General features: G+C 40.2%; 1 protein-coding gene across 1 annotated transcript in view; it reads right to left on the bottom strand.

Annotated features, from left to right (window-relative positions):
* The window catches only part of SHB (SH2 domain containing adaptor protein B), a 142,197-nt gene continuing 122,585 nt past the window's right edge, over positions 1–19,612 (bottom strand). Inside the window, exon 6 of the mRNA XM_088129830.1 lies at positions 1–3,487. Coding sequence (XP_087985956.1) covers positions 3,304–3,487 — 184 coding nt within the window. The 3' untranslated portion in view covers positions 1–3,303. The remainder of the gene's footprint in view (positions 3,488–19,612) is intronic.

Below are 19,612 nucleotides of genomic sequence, written 5' to 3'. Positions count from 1 at the left end.
TTGAAGTCCACTCATCTTAAAGTGGCCAGGTTTGGACAACAGTGGCCTAGAGTATTGGGAAGTGATTCAAAATAGGGATGAGACAAGTCTAGATGAAGGTTCCACATTCAGAAAGGGGGAATCTCTCTTGAGAGGGAGAAGACAACTCAGTTTGGATAACCTCCTGCAAGTGGCCAGTATTGACTTCCAAGAAACATGTGGTGAACCTGCTTTTTCTAGCAGTTCCAGGTGTCCATATTTTCTCAGAATAAAAAAAAAAAAATGACTGTCAAAGATGACAGTGTATCACAAAAATCGAAAGAAAAGATTTAAGAATGAGATAATCTGCATATGATGGAAGAAGTCGTAGTTTTGGAGCAAGTGTTATCACCCATGGATTCCTCTTGCCTTTGGGCCAATTCAATTTTTTTTGTGATTCAGGTGGCACAGTATACTTACACAGCTATATCATTACACAGTCATGAGGAACTGGAAATGTTGTTCTCCACAGTAAGTGGCTAGGCTAAAATAGATTCCCGCAGGAGGTAAGTTCAGATGTGGCAAATGAATTTTACATAAAGAAAAGACTTAAATGAGACACGGTAAATGAGAAAGCTGAAGTAAATCCCCTATAACTCAATGTCTGAAAATCAAAAGTTCTTTTACTCCTGGTATCAAGTGCTTAGTTAGTGCACAGTGGATTCCAAACCTAAGAACTGCTAATGGTATTCCTGAATAGTAGTTGATGCTTTCTAAGTTCTTCTAGTGGGAAGAATGTTTATCTGAAGTCATGTTGGAGATTGGTATTACATCTTGTGGCATACAAATGCCTTCAATAAACTGATTTATTCTGTTGTGGCTGGAAAAGGGACACCAGAGTGTTCTCATCTTATTGGCAGGGTAAAAACTTGTCTTACTCCTGCTGATATTTCAGCAGCCCAGGAACAAACAGCCCCCACAACAATTAAGTACTCTGGCAGAGAGTGGTATATGGACACCAACTTCTTCACAGAATTCAGGGGCTTTACAAAATTTAGCCTGTGCTCTACAACAGATTGACAACGTGGCTATGAAAATACTTCCAACAGTGGCTGAATGTACCTTAAGTGAACCAATTGTGCTGTAATTGTTTACATGTTTTAAAGAGATATTAAATTGTAGCTAACCTTGGGGATTCTAGAAGTTATCTGGAGCAAGGATGCATTCTATGGGGGAAAAGCTGTGAAGAAAATAAAGAAGGAATTCAACTGTTTTGGTTTTGTTTTGTTTCATTTAAAAATGTTTTTTTTTTTTTTTACTTCATTTAGGGAGAAAATCCCACAGTATCTGTTAAAAAACCAACAGCAACAGGGACACTTGGCATGCAAAATTATTCTGAACATTCTTGTTACAATAGTGGCAGCCAATTCAACACGCATTTTACAGAGATTTATTTCATTGTCCTCCAACAGGTAAATCTGTCATTAATACCATACTGAAAAATGGTCTATATGGGACTAAAATGAACCAGGCAATAAAGATACTATTTATAAACCAGATCATCTGAGGACTTTTTTCACATTGTATAGTACAACAAAGCAGTATTTTACACAGTCACTGGAGTAACAATTATTCCATTATACTTCTAAACCAGCATATGAATGAAAGGGAGTGGTATTTTTCAAAGGCAGTCTAGTTAAAATGTTAATTTTACAGTCTTATTGCAACAAAGACACAGTGAAAACCGCAAGTTTGAATCTTGACTTAGATCACCAATGTAGAAATGTGTCGTGCTATAAACAAGAGTGATGCAGACGATTGGGCTCAGTATTTTAACAAATTTAGTAAACTGGGGCTGCTTGAGGCAGACCTGACACCTGTATGATGTGCTTCTCCCTACCTTAAATCCAGTTCACTGGATGCTGCAAAGAGAAAAAATCATGCCCTGGTAAGTTGTATCTGCCATTGGTGTGGAAGAAGGAGAAACACATCAAGAGGCTGCCAATTAAATAGGTTTTATGAGGCAAAAAGAATACATGCCAGACCTGGCAGAAGATGAGAGACGGGCCTATACTTTATAAATGAGGTAGAAGCCAAGTGTAGTGACAGTGTGAAGGATAGGAGCTTTTGATGCAATTATTCCAATGGTTATGAAGAAAGTGACAGGATGTGTGGAGTACAGTAACTACTCCTATTTCTGTGCATGACAAAATATTTGTGTGTGTGTGTGGGGGGGGGGAGAAAGTAGGCCTGATTTAAATTTTGCTACTTGTCTCATTATGAATCTTGAGAAACAAACAAAAAAGAAAAGAGAAGAAAAGAAAAGAAAAGAAAAGAAAAGAAAAGAAAAAAGAGAAGAGAAGAAAAAGGTACTCATGGGTTTTCCCCATATCCCTGAGGTGGGGCCACTCTTCACACAGAAGCCATTATCAACAGGAGGAAGCCTGTCCTGTGGAAGGGTCACTAGGTCTGAAATATGGTCATGTAAACATCAACCCTCATCACCCTGACCTTCCATGGGAAATCACTGAACCATCACCACTTACATTGTACATACACAACAAAAAACAGAACTGAGTCACCGCCTTTAATCTAGGAATCGGCACAAAAAACCTTAGAGCTTTATTGTTGTACCCCCCTCCCCAAAAAAGGAGAGGGGAATAAAAATATATATATATATGTATATATATTAAACCACTATTTAAGTACATACCCTATTCATAAATAACCAAACACTTTCTGCCATTGCAAAATTACTCATTGAGATCTTTAAAATGACATCCTCATTATGACAAAAAAAGAGGGGGGGGTCTTCGTGTTGGGTTAATTTGCGCATGAAAACAACAACGCAAATTTGGGGTTGAGTGTGTAATACCTAGTTCCCAAGCCTGGAGGGTGTAGCAAAGCTGGTTTTCTCTTCGCCCCCACTCCACTCCCAGAAGAGTGCGTGTCCGTTTGCAGGTTTGGTCTGAATGTCCGTTATTCTCTCCCCAAACACAGCTGGGAGGGGAGCAAGTTGTTGGTCACAGGCAGAAAGTTTCGAAGGGCTTTCTTTGGGTTTGGCAAGATTTCCATTCCTGGGAGTATGGGTTGGGATTCCTGGAAAAGGATGCGTTTCTTTTACGCCTGAGTCCATTTTCTCTCGTATAAATAGAAGCCAACATTTCCACACGGGACATGCAAAGTAGTGCAACAATTCCACTCATACTACTGTACAACAGTCTGTTTCCGGAAAGGCCGAAGGGGTTATCTGCTTCCAAGAAATGCTGCAGAAGCCGATGGAGGGATCCTTCCGCTGCTGCATCCTTCATCTCCAATCCACAGGAAGGAGCGCGGGCAGAACAATTATAAGGTCCGGACAGCAACAGGGTACAGGAGTGACAAATGTTCGGCTCCCTTGATAGGAAGTTTTTTTGTGGTGTAGTAGTGAATAACCTCTGGCACACTGTCAAACGGAGGACTGTTCTGACCCAAAATATACTTCTCTTTGGTTTTTGCCAACTTCATGTGCATAAACCCTTGGTTACTCCTGTTGGGGAAAGAGAGGGGGGGAGGAGAGAGAGAGGGAGAGGGAGAGGGAGAGGGGGAGAGGGAGAGGGAGAGAGGGATAGAGGGAGAGGGAGAGGGAGAGAGAGAAAGTTATGATATACAAAGAAATCTCCACAAGCTACCATCTGACCCAGTTTTGATGAAAATCTTTTAGGGACCCTGATGACTAATATATTATAAAATATGAATGCAGAACATGCAAGAGTTTATTAAAAAATAGTGGAGTTTCCCATCTGCCTTTTGCACCATATGTAACAAAGAAAAACAAAGCAAAGCATTTGGTTAAAGAGATTGCTTTAAAACTCCAAGGTGGTCAGTAATTGAAATGAGCGTAACCTGCCTGCAGCTGCCTAAGGGATTACGGAATATTCAGTGCTTTGGATTTGAAAGCCCTTTTATTACTTACTTACTTATTTACTTATTATTTATTATTCAAATTTTGCAAGGCAATTTTATGATGAAAAGCAGCATCTGCCTGCAACCCCTGGAAGCAACGGTGCCTTTTCCTAGAACTGTGGAGCTGTCAAGGGATCCCAGAAGAAGATGCATCTGGTTTAAGATTTTGCAGACAGACGCTATATTTCCCTTTTTCTGCTTCTGAATTCTGTAACACTGCAGACCCCTATTAAGGAGTAGGATGTATTCTAAGGACTAAAGAAAGAGAACGAGGTGTTGGTACTGGCCAATCATTAAAATGTTTGCTTGTGCACTACATTACTGAGAACGATGCTATAAATAAATATTTTCTATCCCCCATTAGAATGAACCTATGAATGTACCCAGGTTAGGTTAACATGATAAAAATATAGATCAGTCTACGGGTGGCTTTGGATTTTGACAAATGTGCAACCGCTCCTGCATTCAGCTGTGAATCCCTTTTGCAAAGTCTAAACAAATATCTCAGACCACAAATGCTTAACTGAATTTGAGGGGACACAAACGCTGGTTGGACGTTGTCTCCAAAGAAACATACAAGGCCTGCCACTTAAGATATAATCAGCCAAAATGTAAAAAAAGAAAAAAAGAAAAAAAACCTAGTGAGAATGCTGGCTGTGCAGGCAATGAAAGGCGGCTGAGAGACTGCAGGAAAGGTGTTGGAGTTTGCTTCTCAAGGGCACAAAGGAGAGATAATTTTAAGTTGAGAATAGCGCCTTTATCCCTTCTTAAATTGCCCGAGAAAATTCAGCTTTTTCATAGGGCATGGGGATATCTCCATCCTATGAAAAAGCTGAAGCAAATTTCAGGCTCACATTATTCAGATTTTCCAAGGCAATTTTGTGATGAAATGACCCTTCTCTATAGAGCAGAAATCACTGCAGGCGTTGTAATTATAGCTCTGGCAAGCTTAAAAAAATCTTGATTTAAATTTAAATTCTTTACAAGAATGATTCTCTTTTGAAACATAATTGCTCTCTAAACGATTTCCTTTAAGCCAAGGGTGACATCTCTAAATACTTATTATGAGCAGATATATTGTTGTATCCCTTCAGTTTATTATGTTTTTTTTACTCTCCTCTAGTAAATGCTCTAAGATCCTGACACCAAATTAATGGGATTGTAAAAACAGGTGCATATTAATTCAAGACTAGAGCAGAGGCCAATCTGATGAGAGGTCTTTTTAGATTTCATGCAAGAACAGAAAACACTAGTTGAATTTGTTCGTGTGTTTGTAGTTAGAATGATTATCCACTGATCTCTGGATCACATGTAAGATTGGTTTAGGATTTAGTTTACATAGTAGGTCATGATGGATTGTTTTTGGCTTAGTTTTTTTATGACTGGCCATTATGGTTTATAAATCATGTTTTATAGCTTGGCATGATGTGTGAATGCAGCCAACTGTGGATCACTCAACCAGCCGTGAATAAACAACCTATGGCTTAATATTCAGACAATATGAAAGTGTTTATCTGTTTGTATGGGGGAAATTATATTGAAAGGGCTGAAAGAGCCACTGAAGGGTTGGCTACTTCACTACCAATTTTATACAGGATTCCTAGTGGCAGAACAAAATATTAGAAAGAAAACAAGAAAACCACATTCCTAGATCCAGTGTCCCAAGACTACCTCCCTGAAACATATTATATTACCAAATTACATTTCCTTGTACAGTGGAACCTCGGGTTACGAACACCTCTGTTAACGAACTTTTCGGGTTACGACCAGCTCCAGCCGCAAAAATTTACCTCGGTTTGCGAACTCCGCCTCGGGGTACAAACAGGATACGCGGCCATTTTCCCTCCCATGACACGGTCTGTGGCCATTTTTCCGCCCCTGACACGTGGTCTGTGGCCATTTTCCGCCCGACACGTGGTCCATGGCCATTTTCCCGCCCCTGACACGTGTTCCGTGGCCATTTTTCCGCCTGACACGTGGTCCGCGGCCATTTTCCACCCCTGACACGTGGTCGTAGGGAGGGGGACTCTCCCTCCAAGCAATAGCCGCCTCCCTGTCCTCCACGCCAGAATGGATTAACGGTAATTACATTGAACCTTATGGGGAAATTTCCTTCGGGTTGCAACCAATTCGGGGTGCGACCAGAGTCACGGAACAAATTAAGTTCGTAAACCGAGGCTCCACTGTATTTGTAACTGTGTAAGACATGAAAATGCATCCCATGATGTCTCGTCACAGGATAATTTTTACTTGTTAGAGATAGGAATATGACGTGAATATGGGTTTTCAGTGGTTGTCCTATTATCGTGCAGCACAGTCATGCTTTAGGAATCCTGCTAAATGCACAAAGCTTTGAACTAACTGCTCCATAAAGTCCTCTTCCAGACCTTCTACAGTTGTACACACTTAGGTACCCCTGGTCCAATCTTATATCAATGACTCCTGAACTGAACAGAAGCTGACACAACCTCTACATGGTATAAAGTTAAACACAACATCTTTCTGAAAATGTGAGTACATACAGTATGCTTATGATGTATGTGTAGTTATTTACAGATTCAACATAAGAAGACAGTGAATATGGCAGGCCAAAAGACTGCACACCTTTTCAGTCACTACTGCCTTTGGCAGGAATAACAACTTCAAAACATTTCCTATAGTCACTTAAGAGTCTTCTAGTTCTTGCTTTGGGATTTTTATTTTACTCTTCCTTGTGGAACTCTTCTAACTCAGAAATATTCCTAAATCTTGGAAATAGCCAACATTTTTTTAGATTCACTTTTTCACTGATTATGGGACATTGATCTGCAAAGCAGAATCCGCAATCACTGCAAAACTGACAATGGAGTAGTTGTCCAAAAGTCCTCTATGCAGCACTGATTATACCACAATAATCTTCATCAGAGAGTTATCAGAAAGAAATATTTTCTCTAATCTCATCATAGGTCATTGTCTAAGTGATGCAAACAAATAAGCCAACAAACTTTAATAAGCCTGAAACCCTTTGGAACAAAGTGCTTTAGATTGATGAAACCAAGATTGACCTTTTCAGCCACTACATGAAAAACATTTGAAGAACAATGTCTGAGGAATTTGAAGAAAAGGACACTTTGCAAGCTTTTAAGCAAGAGGGTTATATGGCACCCCAGGAGCACAGGAATTATTGTGCGGGTGGACGGAAGGATGGATTCTACTAAATATCAACATATTCAAGAAGCTAATGTTTCACAGTCAGCAAAGAAACTGAAACTGAAAAGAGTTTGGAAATGTTTGCAAGACAACGATTCAAAATAGCCTCCCAAATCAATCATGAAACATTTACAAGAAATAAAGAGAAAGGTTTTGGAATAGCCTTCATGGTTCCCAGACTTGTATATCACTGACAATCTGTGGGGAGATGTCAAACATGCAGTGCATGCAAAGAGACCTCAGAATATTCTTGAACTAGGACAGTTCTGCAAGGAAGAGTGAGAAAACATACCAAAAGCAAGAATAAAAAGATTCTTAGCTGCCTATAGCAAATATTTGAAAGCTATTTCTTCTGCCAAAGAAGGGGCTACAAAGTCCTGATTGAAAAGGTGTCCAAGTTTTCTCACCTGTTGTATTCAGTTTTCTTATTTTGAATCTGTAAACAACTGCAAGTAAATAGTAAGTATACAATCAAATCTGTGTTTACCTTTGTACAATGCAGAGGCTGCGTTACCTTCTATTCACTTTGGGAGTCATTGAAACATTCATTTTGACTAAAGATGCTTCAACTTTTGCAAGCAACAATAATTCCATTTGTATTTTTACACCTGTAAGAAACCAAAACAGCCCTCCCCCATTCCCAGGACCCTTGATTTGGTTAGTAACAGGATTTAATATGACATGAAATCAAATAGGGAACTTGAATGGAATGCTTTCCATGAGCAACCAGTTGACTGCATGAATTGCAAAGAACTAGATACAGCCCTCTGCCTTAAGAGTTCAAACTTGTGTTTCTGTGCTCCCTTGCAATGTTTGCTGTTCATGACCCATATTCAGCTCCAATTGGTGTCCTTGCAAGATTTTTATGGATTTTTGGGGTCTGTTGTTCAGAAGTCTTTCAGTCTATCTGCTCAGACAGCAAGTCTGCCTTTCTAACTGCAGATACAATGAGTACCTGTGAACTGAGAAGCCTTAATCTTTCATCTCGAGATGACTGTCTTCCACCCTGTATAACTTTGCCCAGCTTCCTCTTGCCTGTAGACTCCCAAGGTTCAAAGAGTCCTTTCCCTGCAATCAGCTATGCCAAACTTACAAAGTGACATGGTTAAAACACACTCCTTAATTTTAATCCCCACAGTATGTTGTACCCTTAAAAGCCACGTATGCTAATTTCTCAGCCACATCTCCTTAATCACTTGAACTTTACTGCATCTGGATCTACATATGCTATAGAAGATATGCTACAAAGTGAAAAAAAACCAACAGCCAGATGAATTCTTCAAGAAGGCTTCCTGGGAAATTCCTACTTAAAACATGTCTGCATGCAAAATAGCTACTTTGATGATTAAATCATTTCCAAGTTAACAGGAAGGAAACCTTTGGGAATCTGGAACATTATTGGTTCTCCTTTTTTCAGTAACATTTGTGGACTTTCTTGCCAAATCGAATCTCCATTAAAAGCAGGCTGGGAGAAACTTTAGCAAATAAAACCAGGAAAGGCTAACCAGAAAAGCAGTTTAATGAGTAACTAGAGGAGGGAACCCATTGGATGCAATAGGTCACACAGAGATGTCTGTGGGAGAATGTTGGCAAAAGGAAAGCCCAAAGTTGGCATCTCTGCTAGAAAGGAAACAGCCTATGTGATTAGATAAGGGCAGTGTTACAAAAGGTCTTGGAGGCAGAAAGAGAATGACTAAACAAACTTACGAAATCTCCTCTTGTTTTGGTAGCTAAGGAGCAGGCTGGCTAATAATTGGTAAGGATTAATAAACCCTCATAAATTCCACCATCATACACTACATCAGGCTTCCTCTTCCCCAAACTGAGGCCTTCTGGAACCCCTGGACTGTAGCTACAGTAATTCCCTGGAATCTTGACCACTGCTGATGGAGAATGATCAAAACTGCAGGCCAGCGTATTTCAAGAGCATCAAGTCAAGAAGACAAACTACATATTGTGTTACTCTGGAGATCCCTTCCAAAGCTATAGCATGATAGGAAACCAGTGAACTTATGAAGTGATTTCAAAGACTAACAGAACTTTTTGGGATATTTCACCCTATAAATAGGGAAATTATATATACTCTATACAAAATTATCCATATTCACATATAACATGATTCTCTTTGACATACCTCATTCACACACCATGGAAAGCCATCACGTTGTTTCTTTGGTTCCAGTTTATATTCTGAATCTAGCCACTGCAATGTGTAGGTCATGGTGAATTGCTCAATGTGTAACACCAGTAAAAACTGTGGTTTATTCAGTAAATCAAAGTTAAGCAAAGCATGGCTTAGTGTGTTGCGTGAACAGAGCCACTGTGTAGGATTTGTGTTCGCGTGTGAAATTGCAGAATACATTCATTCATTTACATTTATAGTACAGTTCTATTACAAACTGCTGGGTAGATTCACAAAACCACTTCAAATGTTAGTTAAGCTTTTCAAATGATCAAGTTCAATTTTCTAGCACTGACAAATGTTGCATTCCCCTAGTAAGGAGCCTTGACAAATAATCTCCAAGTATTTGAGCAACCAAGTGATGTTGTGCTGACCATGGCCACATAAGCTGGGCTTAAAGCTCTCTCTCTAAAAATAAAGGAACCACAAAAGTGATACTGACAGCTGCATTTGGGAAGGACAGAAAAAAGGAGGCCATTGGACAGGACTGAAAGGTTTAGAGGCAGGCTACCGACAGGAGTTGCTAGCTGTAGCAATTCAGCAAAACAGTATCTGCCGAAACCTGGCTAAATAAAGTGATGATTTTTCAGTCCATGTAACTCTGTCAACAGTCCATCAATTACAATAATAATAGCAATTGTGATCCACTGGCTCCAGATCTAAGAGTGTCCCATCTACCCAGAACTATTCAATAACATGAAACCTTGCATTTTTTCTAACAACATGGCCAAGACATTGGTGCAATCAGATGGGAATCTTATGTATATAATAAAAAGGTCCTGAGCCTTTTTCTGTAACTCTTATAATGTTATACTTGCATCTAGGTCTGCCACCATCAGACCAATACTTATCTTTGGTTATTTCCTACAAGTGCTTACATATTGCAAGTAAGGAAATGTAGTGCGAGAATGACATTGCTTTAAGAGCTGTTCTACACATTCTAAAACCCTTCAATTGTAGCACTGCAAGCTACATGTTATGGTCATTAGAGAGGAAAGGATTCTATATAGTACCCCTGATTGGATAATTTACAATATGCAAAGAGCTTTTAAAAGTGGAAGAACACATTGAAACTATACTCCTACATCTATTGTCCTACAATCCAGAATTTTACATTCTTTTTGTGAAATTCTTAGATTGTTAAAATGCACTTCTTAAAAAGCAATGCATGAATGAGTTAAAATGCATTTGCAGTCATGCTCAACAGGGAGCTGTGGTTGGGCAGAGTTCCATGTCAAGAGACCACATAGTGGCCAACACTAAAGGGAGTGAAAATGTCCCAAAACTATCCACATCTGGGAGACAATTATCTAAACTGGCAGCATCATTAGCTATCAAATAAGCAATTCTACTCAGAAAAGTTGCTTTGGGCTGAAAATCAGCTTTCATTGTGATGAGTTAGCTTTGTCCATGGCTGCTGATTTGTAAAAGACATTTCATACAATCAGACTTATCCAGTCAAAGCACTGGAAAAATTACTTGAGAACTGGATCTGGACAATAACACAACCCAGCACTTTATCAAAGCATTAACTGGATCAAAGCTCTGCCATGGTTCACAAGGAGAGTGTGTTTAATTCATAACCATAATTCAAGGAATCTACTTAATAGTATTCAGTCACACTACTACTAATGCTGTTCCTGCCTATGAAAACATAGTTCTGTTTCAACAAAACAAATTGAACATTTTTCATCAAAAGGATTATGAAATACTCCACATGGCAGGCACACTTTCTTTGCCTGCACCCCACCATTACATGAACCATCACCTTCCTAATAATTGTGGCATTTAATAAGGCTTCACACTTTTTTGCAGCTGCTGGGACACATCGCCCACAGCAGTAGGTTGCTTCCCAAGACCTCTTACTTTCAGTTATAATTGCTTAATGCATTTTTCATGAAGAGCACAGGGTAATAGTTATGTTAAATTGCCTTCTTTTTCACGATAAAATGACTTTAAAATACTCACACGTAACATTTATGCAATTGGAGGCAGAGCATGGGCTCAATGATTATGACTCTATTACTTGGAATCCCATGCATTGTGAAGCTCACTTCATCTCAAAAGGAAAAAGAGAATGTTCACTCTCAATCACAATCACACTGGTTGTATAATAAGCCATAATTACAAAGTGGCCATTGCTCAGCTCTATCATGTACACATCTGCACACTTCTGAAATCACAGATTTTCAGCTTAGTGAGTCTCTGTAGCAAGAACTGGGGTCCTTAGGACTGACAATCAAGGCTACTTACAGTGAATTCATGGAGAATCCACGTGATGTCATCAATCTTTGGTCATCAGCCCATGTTTTAGATTTTTTTAGCTACAGTATTTCTTTCTCCCCCAGTGGAACAAACCCATTTAGGGAGAAAAACAGAAACATAAGTGTATTTCTCAGAATGTGGAATGTTGTACTCTGCTTTCCTTTGGTGTTGGTTGGGGTGGGTGGCAGCTTCAGTTTCAGCAGAGACATTGATCACTTCTGGTCCTTTTCTTTCCCTGAACTCTCAAGTTGCTTCCAGCGTGCGCACAGGTGTTTCACACAACTAAATGCAAACTTTTTTTTAGAAAAGCTTTTACAGTGTAGTGGCAAAAACAGCTTTCAAACCAGAAGGACCATTTTCCCGTGGATTAACAGGAATGGATGATTTATGGGCAAGTAAAAGTTCTTTAAAAAAAAAGTCAGAATAACACTGTTTCTGAAGAGGTAAAAAAAGTAGGCAAAGCAGTTGCTAACCTTCTAGCAGGTAACGTTCCAAAAACTGAACTCTAGGAAGACCTTACCAGTTGTCATTAGTCCTGTAGCTGTACGTTTTAAAAAACGTCATTGTAAATGATTGTTTATTACAAAACACAGGGATACCAATATGATCAAAGGGATTTTTCCTGGTTAGAAAACACAGCATTACTGATATATAAGGAGGACTCACCAAAAGGTACAGTTACCAATGAGTATTTTGTATTTTTGGAGTTCCAGACATTTTGTGTAGAGGAGAAGAGAGAGAAGAGTGTGCAGATGGAGAAACACCTGTGCACTGCTCACAACTTCTGCTATATTTGCTATGAGTGAACATGGAAAAGAAGAGGCTGGAAAAAGAGGCTGAGGGGGCAAGTTAAAAAAAAAAAGACATCTAAGTACTGTATGTCCTATCATAATTTGTTGGCTGGAATCCACATAGGATATGGCAGATTTTTTGCAATAAAACACTTAACTGAAAGTATCTGTGTGGGTGCTGCACTGCAATTTCAGAAACTACAAAAAATGAGAAAAGTATGATATAATCTGAAAGAAGGCACATGTCTAGACATAGTTCACAATCACAGCCAACTCTACTAGTTTCAACATGGAAGAAAAAGCAAATGTAAGCTCCCAGACAGTGAAGACCCTGCATGGTTGTGTTGATTTAAAAAGCACAAGAATGTCTAGGCAATTCCTTCAATTTCATTTATGCTGTTGTTAAGAAGTTAAAAACAAAAGAATCACTAGAAGTCATGCTTGAGAGGGTTAGCAGGGTTAGCAAAGGGGCAGGACGTGACAACTGCGTTCTACTAAGAGATCTCCTTCCTCATCGTCAGCCACACGTTATTTTCCTACTTCTGCTTCATATCACAGGATACTGCAGGTGAGATAAAATGACAATATGGAGAAGTCTGACCAAGCACTAGAGGGAGAGGGAGAGAGCAAAACTGTGGGCTGTTTCTGGGACCAGCCCTCAGAGGACCATCCTAAGAGGGTAGGGTCCATAATACACATTTCATCTCTGCTATGAACTCCCAAGAAGTGGCTCCTCCTTCAAACCACCAGCCCCTTAACTTTATCTCCCCACCTGCAGTAACAAGGACAATGATATTGATCTGTTTTAATACTGAGACAATATTTTATTTAGGCAATTTCTATAGCCACCCATCTCAATCCAAGTGACTTTCATATTACTGTACAGTACGTGATCTCCCCTGAAATGTGTATTAATAGGACTGCTGTGGGAGGACCGTGTTCTTTCTGAAAGACGTTAGAATTTTTATTTAGGACAATAATCAGTTGAATTTTAGGTTGCTAGAGAGATCCCTACTGACAATGATCCTGAAACCCTCTCATCATTAAGATGCATGACCAAAAAGCTCTTCTTCGCTATAACGATGAGCAATGACTTTGGTGTCCTGTTGGTCTCAATGCTGTTATTCCCCTACAACATCTACTGCTTTCCTATTTAGAACATTGTCAGATGGTAGATTTCTAATCTGAGAAAAGAATGATGCGACTCAGGAGGCTCTCATGGTCCCTGCCCATACTTCCTACATCTTGCAAACTGACTGACATTTTTATCTATTCACTTCATTTATTTCCTGGGATTTACAGCTCTCATCCTATTCAGTAAAATGTTGTGTTTAGCATGAGAATGCAGTTGAATTCCACAAGAGAACAGCCTCCAATTAACTAAATGGCAATGACAGCTTTTTTTTTTTTTACATTAACAAAAAGTAAAGGGGAAAAAGTAAATGTGAGTTCATTCCCCACCCCCCACCCCTGAAGAGGGTGGAAGGGCAAGAGGAATGCAGAAAGGCAACGCTGAACACACAGTTTTGACAGCTAAGCCAGAACTTCAATGCCTTTGCCAGAATTTGTAGGTACTACTGGAAGTCCAAAGAGCAATCGCCATTACTCACACACATAGGTGTGGACGCGTCCAAATGCCACTCCTTCTGCTACACTGCTGCAATTAACCTTATTATTTACTTCAAATACGGTTTTACTGGAAACTGAATCCACACATTCCCCTTTCACCTGATTCTTGATTACTTTAGATCTATTACTAAATTGCTCTCTAGTACCCTGAGCTATGAAAGGAAACAGTGAGAAAATAAAAGGTCTGTTGTAACACAAAAGAATTTCATATATTCAATCCATCATTGTTTCCAAAAGCACGTAGGGTAGGGAAGCAAACAAGAAATGCCTACAATACCCATCCTGGTCCGGTGGGAGTGGACAGAAAGGGGGTTATATTAAATGTATGAATGGTGCGTTAAATATGTCAATGGCAAAAGTCAAACAACGCAAGAACTCTGTCAGAGGCGAGCCCAGACTTGCGTCCGATGAAACTATTTGGTTGCAGCATTGCTGTGCTATTTTTCAGAATACAGGACGAGGAAAGTGATCGGAAATAACCCTCAGTGAATGCCCTACACCTGGAAGAGTTGTCTTTTTAAAAGAGTGTATGAAATTTGGGTGGGGGGGATCTAAGTGTACAGAGTCCAAAGTTAAAAGCATGGTAATTTACAATGGAGCGCCAGTTTGGGGTGGTGGTTGAGGCACCAGGCTAGAAACCGGGAGACCGGGAGTTCCAGTCCCACTTTAGGCACAAGGCCAGCTGGGTGACCTTGGGCCAGTCACTTTCTCTCAGCCCTAGGAAGGAGGCAAGGGCAAACCACTTCTGAAATCTTGCCAGGAGAAGTGCAGGGACGTGTCCAGGCAGTCACCAGGAGTCAACATTGACTCCAAGGTTAAAAAAAAAAAAATTACAGTGACCCACCTGAAGTGCCCAGCAAATTAGGGAGGATAATTCATCCCTCCCCACCCCAAGACAAACATGGAGCAGTTTCTGATTAAGTATTGGACGGCTATTCCCTTGATATAGCAAACACCAGAGCCTCCCTCCTGGCTATGCTTCTCTGTAGGTTCTCTGTAGGTTCACCCCAAAAAGAGGGAAAGAAAAACAAAGAATCAGCTGCTTTTCAAAGGAAGAGCTTTTATCATCTGTTCTGAAAACAGGGAGAAATCTAGGGGATCCCCTCTGATAACAGGACACTTGGTTAAAAACAACAACAACAACTTGCTAACAGCAGGAACCTCTGTCACTTCTTTGTAAATGCAAAGTGGACTTGGGGTATGGTTTAAGCATCAGCCCTTCAGCTGAAATGTTTGGAGAGGTATGTGAAGTGCTTATGGTTTTCCCCTGAATCCCACACTGAATTATTACATTTCAAGCATTTGGAGTTCAAACAATGACATTGCTTCTGGATCCAAGCTTATATTGGCTGTGAAAGTCTTAAAACTTTGTTGGGGCTTAAAGACCTGCAGCTAACATAGGTCCAGGTTCTAGTTTGCTAATGGGAGTGCCCCTGAGCAGAGTTTTGCTGGTTGACACTGTCGCCTACCCCCACTTTCCAACTATTTATTGTGCCCCCAAATATTTGCCTGAGTACACAGGGAAACCATCTGGAATGGGAGTGATATTGCAGGGAAAGAAAGAGCTGGCTAAAAAATCTTCTCCCAGCAGGACCCTCTATCTAATCTATGAACAAAAGGGTTTCTTTCATTCATAGATGTTTAGTTAGGATTTAAGCTATAAAGTTCCCCTCTTATCCCACTAATGGGAATTTTCATGAAAAATACTGTGTTGAAAGGGAAAATCAATATATCTTTGCAAAAAAATAAATATATGGAGATGAGAGCTTAAGTTCATGCCACAGATATTCACTGTAAATCCATATCAATTTCATGTTAAGACACAAGAATTCTTAAACAGGTTTCTCCATGGTGGGGGGGGGGGGAGAAAAAAACGTTGCACAAAACTCAACAGAGTGACTACTGCAATGTTAGTCCCTGACTGGCAGATTTTTACAAAATAGCAATCCATGGATTTGTTTTGAGTAATTAGATCCACATTTTTGCTTGATGGCCACATCAAATAACTGGCCAGTGATGTGTCACATCTGGAACCTGTGCAGTTGTTTTCAGTCAGATCAGATGATCCTGGGTAATACGGACAGGGTCTGATCAGGAATTAAGCAGCTCCCTATTCAGAAAGAGAATTGAAATATTTCTGATTTTCCTCTCTCTCTCTCTCTCTCTCTCTCTCTCTCTCTCTCTCTCTCTCTCTCTGGGTTTCATCACTTTCCAAGCCTCCATGAGACAAAGATTTTTATCTTTTTAGTAATCTGGACAGAACTGATTAAAGTAGTAGATCAACATCATACTCTGGATGTCTCAAACTGGGAATCCATTAGGAGGTAAAAGGAGCCTTATTCTACCAGGCTATTTCTGGATCTCGGCCAGGTTCTGGTGATCTTGCTGTCCTCAGTAGAGAGAAAAACTCACTGAACTTAATCAAAACCACTGCAAAGCCCGAGAAAAACTCTAAGGACACTTATTTGACCCCAACTTTCATCCATTGGTTTTGAGAATTACTTGCCCCTGTTCCACAAGGGTACATGACTCTCTTCAAAGTGATTCTTATACCCAAGACATGGTGAATACAAGATACAATTTAAATAAAAAAAATATTTACTCACACACACACTGCATAATGAGGATTTTATAATACATGGGGGATGGAGGGGGGCGAGGGTCAAACATGGCTGTCTGGCTACTTTCTAGACATAGTGGGCAGAAACCTCATCCAATCAATTTGGTATGCTATTACCAGTTTAGTTGTTGGAATACAGTGGGGCAAAAAAGTATTTAGTCAGCCACCAATTGTGCAAGTTCTCCCACTTAAAAAGATGAGAGAGGCCTGTAATTTTCATCATAGGTATACCTCAACTATGAGAGACAAAATGGGGGGAAAAATCTAGAAAATCACATTGTCTGATTTTTAAAGAATTTATTTGCAAATCATGGTGGAAAATAAGTATTTGGTCACCTACAAACAAGCAAGATGTCTGGCTCTCACAGACCTGTAACTACTTCTTTAAGAGGCTCCTCTGTCCTCCACTCGTTACCTGTAGTAATGGCACCTGTTTGACCTTGTTATCAGTATAAAAGACACCTGTCCACAACCTCAAACAGTCACACTCTGAACTCCACTATGGCCAAGACCAAAGAGCTGTCAAAGGACACCAGAAACAAAATTGTAGACCTGCATCAGGCTGGGAAGACTGAGTCTGCAATAGGCAAGCAGCTTGGTGTGAAGAAATCAACTGTGGGAGCAATAATTAGAAAATGGAAGACATACAAGACCACTGATAATCTCCCTTGATCTGGGGCTCCATGCAAGATCTCACCCTGTGGGGTCAAAATGATCACAAGAACGGTGAGCAAAAATCCCAGAACCACACGGGGGGACCTAGTGAATGATCTGCAGAGAGCTGGGACCAAAGTAACAAAGGCTACCATCAGTAACACACTATGCTGCCAGGGACTCAAATCCTGCAGTGCCAGATGTGTCCCCTGCTTAAGGCAGTACATGTCCGGGCCCATCTGAAGTTTGCTAGAGAGCATTTGGATGATCCAGAAGAGGATTGGGAGAATGTCATATGGTCAGATGAAACCAAAGTAGAACGTTTTAGTCTAAACTCAACTTGTCATGTTTGGAGGAGAGAGAATGCTGAGTTGCATCCAAAGAACACCATACCTACTGTGAAGCATGGGGGTGGGAACATCATGCTTTGGGGCTGTTTTTCTGCAAAGGGACCAGGACGACTGATCCGTGTAAAGGAAAGAATGAATGGGGCCATGTATCGTGAGATTTTGAGTGAACACCTCCTTCCATCAGCAAGGGCATTGAAGATGAAACGTGGCTGGGTCTTTCAGCATGTCAATGATCCCAAACACACCGCCCGGGCAACGAAGGAGTGGCTTCGTAAGAAGCATTTCAAGGTCCTGGAGTGGCCTAGCCAGTCTCCAGATCTCAACCCCATGGAAAACCTTTGGAGGGAGTTGAAAGTCCATGTTGCCCAGCAACAGCCCCAAAAGATCACTGCTCTAGAGGAGATCTGCATGGAGGAATGGGCCAAAATACCAGCAACAGTGTGTGAAAACCTTGTGAAGACTTACAGAACACGTTTGACCTCTGTCATTGCCAACAAAGGATATATAACAAAGTATTGAGATGAACTTTTGATATTGACCAAATACTTATTTTCCACCATGATTTGCAAATAAATTCTTTAAAAATCGGACAATGTGATTTTCTGGAATTTTTTCCCCATTTTGTCTCTCATAGTTGAGGTATACCTATGATGAAAATTACAGGCCTCTCTCATCTTTTTAAGTGGGAGAACTTGCACAATTGGTGGCTGACTAAATACTTTTTTACCCCACTGTACCTTATATTTATCCAGCGATTTGGCCAGTGTTTTCTCTCTTGCTTTTCTAACAAAAAAGCATCACTGCCCCAGTTACTCTGTAATCTTGTTCATCTCTTTCCTGCTTGTCCTCCAAGAACCTGAAATAGGCTGGACTGAGAATGAGTGACTGGTCAAGGTCACCCAGTAAAACTCCATGGCTGGATCTGGGTCTTCCCAATCCTAATCTAACTTCTTAACCTTGCCTACCTCCAGGTGGACTATAGCCATCTCAGTTCCCAGACATTATAGCCAAATACTTGCTGAAAATTATAAGGGCCATAGTTTAATACAGTTTGAGAGCCCCAGATTAAGAAAAGTTGCTTTATATCTACCCAAAAGTTAAAGACAGAATTGAACACAGTTAAGATAATCATAACATCAACTGTTTCAGGTAATTTTGGAGGATATCCAAGGGATTCTTTTTAAGGCAAGGTGGAAGACAGACTCAGGCTGTCTGAGAAGGGGGCAGAGGACGACGGAAAACAGTCTGTCTTAACAGCTGAAACATAAAAATGACACTGTCTAATGGGGTCTAGAGAACTTTGGAATTGATAGCTTATTAGAAAAAGTCACTGTCCTTTTTCAGGTGTTTACGTACACCTTACTTTGACAGTTAATTATGAATTGTACCTGGGTTTCAACCATTCAGTGAGACTATTAATCTTTTGAAATAATGGGCTACACCTAATCATTTCTTACACAGCTTGCCTTCTTTGTAAATAACAACTTTATTCTTCACCCTTGACAATCCTCTGTAATGATGCAACATAGAGTTCTCTACCTGCACAACCATGTTGCACTGACAAAGCAGGACATGGGCTTACATCATATTGTTAGTTATTCCTTTTTATTTTTGGTGCCAGAAGGCTCATAATTTTAGCTAAAAAACAGTACTGCACGCTGACTGAAGGGATGGCACTGGAAACAAAATTGTTCTTTGCTTCTCTGACCAGCATTAAAAGCAACAGGCAGAACATTTCTTTCTGGTCGGCTAGATGCTGTTTGTACAATTAATTGGCTACAGTGATTTATAGACTGAAAGGTTCCATGTGTTTCAGTTTTACTTTGTGGCTGAAGGTAAGCTTTATTTTCAGCTGCTCTAAAATGTTCTAGCTACTACTGTTTCAGAAACTGCTGAAATGTGGCCGGTGTCAGCCATCAGGACAAGTCTCTTGCGGAGACTACTGTATGGAGATTTCTTAAAGCTCTGGAAAGCCTTTTAACCAGTGAACTGAAGGCACATGAATTTGCAGAGTGGTCCTTGCAGAACC

The sequence above is a fragment of the Python bivittatus genome, unplaced genomic scaffold (assembly GCF_059951505.1).
Source record: "Python bivittatus isolate LINGU-HERP-01145 unplaced genomic scaffold, Pbiv_v1 ctg000850_np1212, whole genome shotgun sequence".
In the NCBI taxonomy this organism is placed as follows: Eukaryota; Metazoa; Chordata; class Lepidosauria; order Squamata; family Pythonidae; genus Python; species Python bivittatus.
The sequence above is the reverse complement of the archived record's forward strand: the minus strand, read 5'-3'. Positions and strand labels throughout refer to the sequence as shown.